Here is a 10691-nt window from a genome sequence, read left to right on the forward strand (position 1 = left end):
CCCAATTTTGGGCTACAAAGTAGCGAAAGTAGCCCAAATTTGGGCTACAAAGTAGCGAAAGTTGCCCAAATTTGGGCTACAAAGTAGCGAAAGTAGCCCAATTTTGGGCTACAAAGTAGCGAAAGTTGCCCAAATTTGGGCTACAAAGTAGCGAAAGTAGCCCAATTTTGGGCTACAAAGTAGCGAAAGTAGCCCAATTTTGGGCTACAAAGTAGCGAAAGTAGCCCAAATTTGGGCTACAAAGTAGCGAAAGTAGCCCAATTTTGGGCTACAAAGTAGCGAAAGTTGCCCAATTTTGGGCTACAAAGTAGCGAAAGTAGCCCAATTTTGGGCTATAAAGTAGCGAAAGTTGCCCAATTTTGGGCTACAAAGTAGCGAACGTAGCCCAAATTTGGGCTACAAAGTAGCCCAATTTTGGGCTACAAAGTAGCGAAAGTAGCCCAAATTTGGGCTACAAAGTAGCGAAAGTAGCCCAGATTTGGGCTACAAAGTAGCGAAAGTAGCCCAAATTTGGGCTACAAAGTAGCGAAAGTAGCCCAAATTTGGGCTCCAAAGTAGCGAAAGTAGCCCAAATTTGGGCTACAAAGTAGCGAAAGTAGCCCAAATTTGGGCTACAAAGTAGCGAAAGTAGCCCAATTTTGAGCTACAAAGTAGCGAAAGTAGCCCAATTTTGGGCTACAAATAGTGAAAGTAGCCCAATTTTGGGCTACAAAGTAGCGAAAGTAGCTAAATTTTGGGCTACAAAGTAGCGAAAGTAGCCCAATTTTGGGCTACAAAGTAGCGAAAGTAGCCCAATTTTGGGCTACAAAGTAGCGAAAGTAGCCCAAATTTGGGCTACAAAGTAGCGAAAGTAGCCCAATTTTGGGCTACTAAGTAGCGAAAGTAGCCTAATTTTGGGCTACAAAGTAGTGAAAGTAGCCCAATTTTGACACTGGCTTCCTGTCTCTCCAGGACCGCCGTGATCGCTACTGTCTTCGCTATCTTGCGCGGTCCTTACAACATCCTTCCTCTCGCCTGTCGTGGTTTAACTTTTACCCCTCCTGCGGTTCCTCTTCACCACCTCCCTCTTTCTGTCCGGTTATCTCGCCTCCAGGATTCTCTTTCCGTTCGTATTTCTAATGTTTCTCCTCGTGTTGTTCCTTCTTTGCCCCCGTGGAGAGTCCCTCTTCCGCGGTTTTGTACTTCCTTGACCCGTATCACTAAAGCTTTTACCCCTCCTACGGTTCTAAAACGCCTTTTCCTTGAGCACTTTTCATCTCACTCCCGCTCCGATTCTGTCTTCACCGATGGGTCTAAGTCGGCGGACGGTGTTGGCTACTCTGTTGTTTTTCCTGATCGCACTTATATGTGTCGCTTACCTCCAGAGACTAGCATCTTTACAGCGGAACTTTATGCTATTCTATATGCTCTTCGTCTCCTGCTTTCTCGTTGTCAGTCCTCCTTTGTAGTTGTTGTTGACTCTCGTAGTGCCCTCATGGCTCTCGGGTCCTTTAATCCGGTTCATCCAGTTGTTGTCGAGATCCAGCATTGGCTGTTTCTTGTTCACAGTAAATTTAAGTCGGTTGAGTTTTGTTGGGTTCCCAGCCATACTGATGTGTCTTTAAATGAGCGTGCGGATGCTGCCGCCAAGGAAGCTGTCCGCTCTTGTCCCATCTCTCGTAAAGGCATTCCGTATTCCGACTTTTACCCGGTTATCCATTCCTCAGTCCTTACCCGTTGGCAGGCTTCTTGGTTGTCTGTTACTGGTAACAAGCTACGTACTCTTAAATGTTGTGTTTCCTCATGGCCGTCCTCCTTCCACCGTAACCGGCGGTGGGAAACAGCTCTGGCGAGGTTGCGTATTGGCCATACTCGCTTAACCCATGGTCACTTGATGGAGCGCCGCCCTGCTCCTTATTGTCCTAGTTGCATTGTCCCTCTTACGGTCGTGCATGTCCTTCTTGAATGTCCTGACTTCCAGGACGAGCGTGTGTCTTGCTTTCCGACCGCCCCTCGCGGTCACCTGTCCCTCGATAGAATTCTTGGTGACTCGGATGCTTTTGATATTGTTCGCGTTATGCGTTTTTGTTCTCGTATTGGCATCCTTGGTGATATTTAGCGCCCTCGGATTATTTTGCGTATTTGATGGTGCTACATAGCCTTCCCGGTTTGGTGCCTTCTTTTGATAATTACTTACTTAACTACCCAAATTTACTCAAAGCTACCCAAAGCTTCCTAGCATTACGTAAGTAATGAAGAAATATATTTACTCACTTTTGTTAGCGTTGAATGTAGAAACATGGAAAATCATTTGGACCGTCGACATGCTTTAGCGTCACCAGCAGCTTATTTTCGACTAATTGTTATAAAATAACTTTTTCAGAGTAAAAAAAAAAAATTTCATGTTCTACATTCAGCACCATTATAATATCATTTATTCATTACTAACGTAATGCCAGGAAGTTTCGGGTAATTAGACGGACCCCGAATTCCACACATGTATTAAACCTTGTTCCTAAATGCTAATCTTTATCTGAAAGTTTGTCAATAGGTGTAATAGAACCTATGAGCACCACACGATATATCCCGACTAAATCCATGCAAATAAAAGGGTCCGTTTTTTGGAACACTCCCTGATGAATTTAAATTGACAAACCTATGCCCTGTTCACGAGTAAAACTAGAAAGTACTTCATTTCATCGTTTCCTACCTTGTGCTTCAAACTCACACTGTACCAATGTAATCAATTATCATTTTTTATTGGTGATAACACCTTGCTACAATGTACTTTTTTCTACCTTACCAGATATGTTAGGTAAAGGACCTGCTCGAAAAGCAGTGTTAATGGCTTTGCAAGGTACTAATGTCACAAACCCATTGTACCTTCTAAATAAAATATTCTTACATTACAATAGTCTGCTTCTCTTCGCATCCTTAAATATGTTCATATATTTCTTCTGTAGGGAAAGCCTTTAGTCAACCCTACGACCTTTACTGTGGTCTCTGGCTCTTTAGATAACCATACTGCCTGTCAGTTATCATCCCCCAGCCCTGATACTAATGTCTAGCCCGTTATTACTCTCCAGGTGTTCGATCAAATTGAGTTGTTTTTTTTTTAATTTTGCCAAGAGGGTCGAAGCCAACGATTACAAAACTTGCCTATTAAAAAAAATTTTGCCCATGGCAGGTTAGATCACAGCTTCTTTGTTCGAAACAATTATGAAAGACTTTAAAAACAAGGACCATTGTATGTTGACGTAACGGCAAATTAGATCGTAAGTAAATAGTACTAATAACAATTCCCAGGCCTGGAATGGTTATTACGACCAATTTTCTACTTCATAAATACCTAGAATAATCCATTCAAAATATTTTCATAACAGGATAGGTTGTACAGTTATAACTGTATTAAATAAAAGAATCTAGTATTTTTGTTTTACGTTCATTGAAGAAGAATTTTTACCAAAATCCTCTCAAGTACATAGGAAACATTTGTTTGGACAAGGAAACTTCTGTTTGTGTGCTATAAATCATATTAAAAAATAGAAAGAAATTGAAGAAAATTTGTTCACATTTGATTCATACAATGAAAAAAAAATATCGGAGGAATGTACAATGATCAACTAAGGAAAAGAAACGGCAAGTTGACCAATTTTATAATTTACTTTAGGCATATTCGCCCTCGACTTCGCCTTCCTCTTCAAATTCAGCCTCGTCATCTGCAGTGGCTTCCTGGTATTGTTGGTATTCTGAAACCAAATCATTCATGTTCGATTCAGCTTCAGTGAACTCCATCTCGTCCATTCCTTCACCTGTGTACCAATGAAGGAAAGCCTTTCGCCTGAACATGGCAGTAAATTGTTCGCCCACACGCTTAAATAGCTCTTGAATGGCAGTAGAGTTACCAATGAATGTTGAAGCCATCTTGATACCACGTGGTGGAATGTCACACACTGCAGTCTTGACATTGTTGGGGATCCATTCAACGAAGAATGAAGAGTTCTTATTCTGGATGTTGTACATCTGTTCATCTACCTCCTTCATAGACATGCGGCCACGGAAAATGGCAGCTACAGTCAAGTAACGTCCGTGTCGAGGGTCACAGGCAGCCATCATGTTCTTTGCGTCAAACATCTGTTGTGTAAGTTCGGGGACTGTAAGGGCACGATACTGCTGGGATCCACGAGCGGTGAGAGGAGCGAATCCAGGCATGAAGAAGTGAAGACGTGGGAATGGCACCATATTAACAGCCAGCTTTCTTAGATCAGCATTCAGCTGGCCTGGGAATCTGAAGCAAGTGGTGACACCAGACATTGTTAGAGAAACGAGATGGTTAAGGTCACCGTAAGTGGGGTTCTGTAGTTTTAGTGTTCTGAAGCAGATATCGTACAAAGCCTCGTTGTCAATACAGTAGGTTTCGTCTGTGTTTTCGACAAGTTGATGGATTGATAGAGTTGCATTGTAGGGTTCTACCACAGTATCTGAAACCTGAAGAAATATGTTAAGGTTAGTTCCAAATAAGTCAATTTGTCTATTATTAGGTAGTTTAGCCATTGAATGGCAACTTCAAGTTGGTGACACCTGACGAGTCTAGTGAATCTTACAATACTAAGCAATTTTTAAATAAATTTCTAATACTACTAGTAAGCAGTAGTATACACTCTAAAACTACACTTACACTATTAGCAATCAAACCTGATGAAACCCAACTCCATTTCAGTGGTACAGTTATACACTAATCTGATACTGGTTTTATTCCCATGCAAGAGTGAATAGAGGGGTAGGGTAAGGGGGTTTCTCTGAAGGTACGTGTGTATACACAAGATACCTGTCCATCAAACCTAATCTTATCAAAGAATATTGTGGAACTGTATAGCCCTGATAATTATGACAATATTCCCAAACCCAGGCACATTGTAAGTGTTTTTAATAAAAAGTACTTTAATGGATCTAGTACTGTACAAGACAAGGATAATTAAAATGCATCCAGGAGCAAATACTTAGGATGAAGCAGAACAAAACTGCAGACCCCAATTTACTACAGCTTTCTGAAGCTGTATTGAAATACCAAGGTTGTCTTTGGTCACTGGTTTTGTAAGCTTAAGAGATTCAATAGCTAGGCAAACATACCCAAACGAAAATACAACTAAATAAACGAAGATGGAAACCTAATGCTTTTACTGCACAAGGCAATACCAGTCTCACCAAGTTAACTATTTGTGCGCTCACATTGCATCAATGTAAACTTGGCAAGCGAAATAAAACACTTTCTAAAACTTTAACATTAAACAAGTTAACCATCATGCATATGACAGTCAAGATGAAATTCAGTATCAAAATGCTAGTCAGAAACTTTCGATTTCTTAAATGCCAAATATTTCTAGCTAAATTACTAGCTATTTGTTAAAGACCAAGAATCAAATTTACAGTAATATGGTGTAAACCATCATTAAACTATGGTGATATTTAAATCTTAAAGTACTGTAGGCTTTAAACTTCAGGCAATTGAATTTTATCTTTCTTGGTAGTAAATTTTATAAGCAACAGGTCGAAACTTTTCCTCCAAATGATTGAAATTGACACTAAAAAGACAAAAGCACCATGAAAGTGCACCAATACAATTTATCAATAAATCAGGAGCCATGAGGATTCTAACTCGCATATTGTACTTTGGTACATGCCTTAGACCAACATTTCTCAACAAAAATTTAACTATTCTAAGGGTCCAGAAGCTTTCACTGGAACAACCTGGGTTTCACACATTAACCCCCCCCCCCCCATGCAGCAGCTGTGGTCCAGGAGGTTTACCTCCAATGCTTTTCACCAAATGTACAAGTGGAAGTAAATTTTACCACAGCCAGATGGCATGTGGGCAAAGCATAAAATGCCCACTTTGCCTTCAGTAGAAGCTTTGGAACCCCTTTAATCCTACTTCATTATTTTTGATGTCACAGACCAGTACACAGCACATGCTCAAGTACCAAGTGTGCAGGTAAAAATCTTCCCTCTGCTTTATTTGCTAAAAATTGCAAGTTAAGCATACAGGAGTACTTAGAAATATGCCCATGACCAAACTTTACATTAAATTTATTCTGCAAATGTTGTACAAGTACTGCACACTTCCCTTTGTTTTAAAATAAATCTTTAAAAACTTGCCCATGACATTTTAGAGCAATTTCAGATGAAATTGCTATTTTAAGTGATAATTCAAGTATAGTCAAGTATTAGAATTTAACCAACAAATTATTCTACCAAATAATGCACCAGAACTATTTACAGTGTATTAATAAAATAAACTGGGCCAAGGGATACAACTTTGTAAAATGTTTAGTAAATTTTTTTTACTATAGCTGTTTAACCCTCTTATGTTAGTTCTAATATGGGTCTAGATAATTATGCACTTTTGATCAAAACCCTCTCAATTAAAATAAAAATTTCTACCAAATTTTTCAAAACCATCTTGTGGCAAAGGCCATTTGACAGCACCAGTCATGCATTTAATATTGGCAATTTTAACTTACTTTAGGAGATGGGACAACGGAGAAGGTGTTCATGATCCTGTCTGGGAATTCTTCACGAATCTTTGAGACAAGAAGTGTGCCCATACCAGACCCAGTACCACCACCAAGGGAATGTGTCAATTGGAAGCCCTGAAGACAGTCACACTTCTCTGCTTCCTTGCGGATGACATCAAGGACAGAATCTACGAGTTCAGCACCTTCTGTGTAATGACCTTTAGCCCAGTTGTTACCTGCACCACTCTGACCTGAAAATAAGGAATTCTCCATAATAAAACAAATACATGCATTTGCAATGCAAAATGTCTTACAAGTAACATTTTAACCACTTAAAAATTCAGAAACCATTAACTTACCGAATACAAAACTGTCTGGTTTGAAGAGTTGTCCATGGGGTCCTGCTCTGACACTGTCCATAGTTCCTGGCTCCAAGTCAACCAGGACTGCACGGGGAACGTACTTTCCTTGGTTGCCCTCATTATAATAAACATTAATTCTTTCTAACTGGAGTTCCATCAAGTCCTTATCAGTACCAGAGTATTCCCCAGTTGGCTGGATGCCATGTTCATCACTGATGATTTCCCAGAACTGGAAAAAAAAAAAAAAAAGTTGTCAATACAATATAAAAATTTTCCATTAACTAAAACTCTGCATGGGTTTACCCAAATTTCTAGGCTAATAAAAACTTTCCTAGGCAGATTCAGATGCGAGCCCAAGGTACACCAAATTTTACCTTTAAATTAAAAAGTAAACTAATAAGATGTGGAATAACTTAACTGCTGAATACTAGCCCAAGTAAATTTCTGGAACTACACAGGTTAACACTTCATTTCCCCCAAGTTATGAAATTTGTGTAAACCAGTAGTGAAAACCTGCAGAATAGTTTCAAATTCTATTTTAAATCAATTGAAAGGGTAGGTATGTAACAATCCCATTTTGCTTCAAATCATGTAAATCTCATTATATTACCCAAAAATATGTCTCGCGCTCAAGGCGAGCCGCCATGGAGCACGGGTGGGTGCGGCCCAGGCAGACAATGGCGGCTGGCGGGAGGAGTGCTGGCCCCGCCACGCCCGCCACTGTCTCACCTCCCCGCCCACACTTTGAGAGATGTTCATTTTCCTATCTGGGAAAAAGCCTCGCCTCCAAACCTCACCTCAGCCACAGCCTCGCCTCCAAACTTCACCTCAGCCACAGCCTCGCCTCCAAACTTCACCCCAGCCTCCCCTCCAAACCTCACCTCACCCCAGCCTCGCCTCGCCACAGCCTCCCCTCCAAACCTCACCCCAGCCACAGCCTCGCCTCAAAAGCCTCACCTCGCCCCAGCCTCGCCTCAAAAGCCTCACCTCACCCCAGCCTCGCCTCCAAACCTCACCCCAGCCTCCCCTCCAAACCTCACCCCAGCCACAGCCTCGCCTCAAAAGCCTCACCTCGCCCCAGCCTCGCCTCACCTCACCCCAGCCTCGCCTCAAAAGCCTCACCTCACCCCAGCCTCGCCTCCAAACCTCACCCCAGCCACAGCCTCCCCTCCAAACCTCACCCCAGCCTCCCCTCCAAACCTCACCCCAGCCTCCCCTCCAAACCTCACCCCAGCCTCCCCTCCAAACCTCACCCCAGCCTCCCCTCCAAACCTCACCCCAGCCTCCCCTCCAAACCTCACCCCAGCCTCCCCTCCAAACCTCACCCCAGCCACAGTCTCGCCTCAAAGCCTCACCTCACCCCAGCCACAGCCTCGCCTCAAAGCCTCACCTCACCCAGTCTCTTCACCCATAAGTCTCACCCGGCGAGGCCCGCCCATGTGCCGCCGGAACAAAGCACTACGTACAGCGAGACTCCAATTGGCCACAAGTCATTATCCAGTCTTAACTCTTAGTAGTTCCTCACAAGCGATAAAACCTAGTACACAAACTTCAGAAATAAACACAATGCCAGGTCAAGCTAAGGAGGGCGAGAGAGAGAGGAGGCGGGACGCCACCACCGGCCGGCACACATCTCCCGCCATCACACTTAAGATAAAACACCAAAAGTTTCCTCTATCGCCACTAAACAGTGCACAGAGACGTAATACAAGTCTTCTTACCTTCGTTCCGATCTGGTTGCCGCACTGGCCAGTCTGTAGGTGCACAATTTCCCTCATGGTGGCGGTGTTGTGAGTATGTGTGACTGTCCGCTGACCGTTAACAGCCGCTTCTGATCTGGTCTCCGGCGGGAGGCGACGGGCAAGCCTGCGCTCGCTGCCACACGCCGCCACACAACCCAACTCACTCGCTCTTTACACATTTATATTACAGTCCGTCCATCTTACTAACTTCTTTTTATTACATTATAAAAATTAAGTAGTTATTAATTTATAATAAGAGTTATTGATATTTTGTTTTAACTTTATAGACGCAACAGGTTTTCGTTTGATGAGGCGGTGAATTTGAATGTGGGAGGCCCTGTATGGGGGCGCTCCCACCACCACCTCCACACTCCGCCATCTCTCACTGTTATAATATTATTACATATAAACCATTTCTCCCCTTTCTTTATACGAATAGCGAGCCTTAACGATGTAGTCAGCCGCAGAGGGCTTAATTTTAAAGTATTAGACACAGGAGTCTGGCTTGTGGGAATCTAGAACACTCAGGACTTTCCCCTGTGAGGAGTTTAGTTAAAGGGTGACAACCCACCACCACCATGCTTACTGCCGCCGCCTTTTTTAGCACACTTCTAGTGTCTTAAGAACCTGGCTGGTGTTATCTAGAGCACTGCCTAGCACCTCTAAATATCATTTATTATCACACTTCTAGGTTCAAATCACGAGAAATATATAGTGTAGAGAAATATTAAGTAGGATCATGCAGTATGTGTTTGCTATTTTTAAATATATAAGCTTGGGTGTAGTACCGTCATAGCGTATTTGTACTATCGCAGTTTGAACGAGTCCGGTAACGAACTTCTATGGCTTGTACTCTTGGAAACACTCTATAGTGAACAAACAAACATCGCCATTAAAGATCAGAGTCATAATTCTGGAATTTCCCGTAACAAAATTCATTATTTCAGAATAAACGTCATTGTTAATTTTTGTTTTTACGTGTATTAATATACAATAAGCTTTTCTGATGGACATATTTGGCAATTTCCTATACACTCTATGTTGTAACGGTCGTTTGGGGCTATAATACTTAGTACAGCCTTTGATATTTAACGTGGCGTTCTTACGCGAGTTATTTCTATGAAGTTACCTTGTTTTATTCTCTAAGATTTAAAATTGAATAGAAATGTGGATGATATAAGGTGTATATTACATTGTTCTGGTGAGTTGGGTTTTAGCCTACAAGCCGGCAAGGGTCACCCAGCCTCCCAAGTGTTGCCAGCCCACAGGCTCCTCCGCCCGCCCATGTTTTAAAACATCTTTACCGTTTTCCATACATGTAATCAGCTTCTTTACTCTTGAGGACGAATATATCTACGATTTAATGCCGTCAATATCTTATACTTAAAGTAATAATTGAAATTAATCATTTGGAAGCAGGAGAACAAGTTGGTAATACTGACTTGCCGCATTGCTGGTGACTCACCTGGTCTTGTTCTCTGTTTATTTCACAGTGTCTAGAATAACCACAAGAGTTTAAACATCATTTTCCTACATGACTTAGCATTAACTAGCGTACTATAAAGTTTGACAGCATAACTTTCCTATCTTCTTGAAAGAAAGAAATGGTGATAGCCATACGGCGTCCTCTTGGTGTGGCAAGAGGGAGGGAGAGTTGCAGGTTATTGATTAACTGGTGCAGGCGCAGCAGCTGGGCGAGCCACAAGCATGGGGGACTGGTAGGGCGCTGACTCACACACACACCACTAATATATTAACCTCATCCTACACTATTCTCAATATGGGTATAGCTCTTCTGCTCACACCATATGTCAGCAGGAATCGATAAGACACTGGCAAATGCTGAGTTTAAAAAACAAAAACGGTGGCTGGTATTTCCGAGCAGTACGGTACACACTCATGGGTACTTGTACACGAGACTACTCTACCTCTAGTTCACGAGATCTACTCTAATCATGTAATATATGTATATATATATATATATATATATATATATATATATATATATATATATATATATATATATATATATATATATATATATATATATATATATATATATATATATTGATGACATAAGCTTAGAGACAGCC

General features: G+C 41.8%; 1 protein-coding gene across 1 annotated transcript; it reads right to left on the reverse strand.

Annotated features, from left to right (window-relative positions):
- Positions 1 to 3405: 3405 nt before the first annotated feature.
- On the reverse strand, positions 3406 to 8750 carry LOC123757898 (tubulin beta-1 chain). The gene is made up of 4 exons (XM_045741828.2): positions 8578 to 8750; positions 6854 to 7085; positions 6501 to 6745; positions 3406 to 4467 (listed from the first exon to the last, which is right to left on the reverse strand). Exons 1-4 carry the CDS (start codon positions 8632 to 8634, stop codon positions 3646 to 3648), a joined length of 1356 nt encoding a protein of 451 aa, XP_045597784.1. The 5' UTR covers positions 8635 to 8750; the 3' UTR covers positions 3406 to 3645.
- Between the last annotated feature and the right edge of the window lie 1941 nt (positions 8751 to 10691).

The sequence above is a fragment of the Procambarus clarkii genome, chromosome 40 (genome assembly GCF_040958095.1).
Source record: "Procambarus clarkii isolate CNS0578487 chromosome 40, FALCON_Pclarkii_2.0, whole genome shotgun sequence".
Lineage (NCBI taxonomy): Eukaryota > Metazoa > Arthropoda > Malacostraca > Decapoda > Cambaridae > Procambarus > Procambarus clarkii.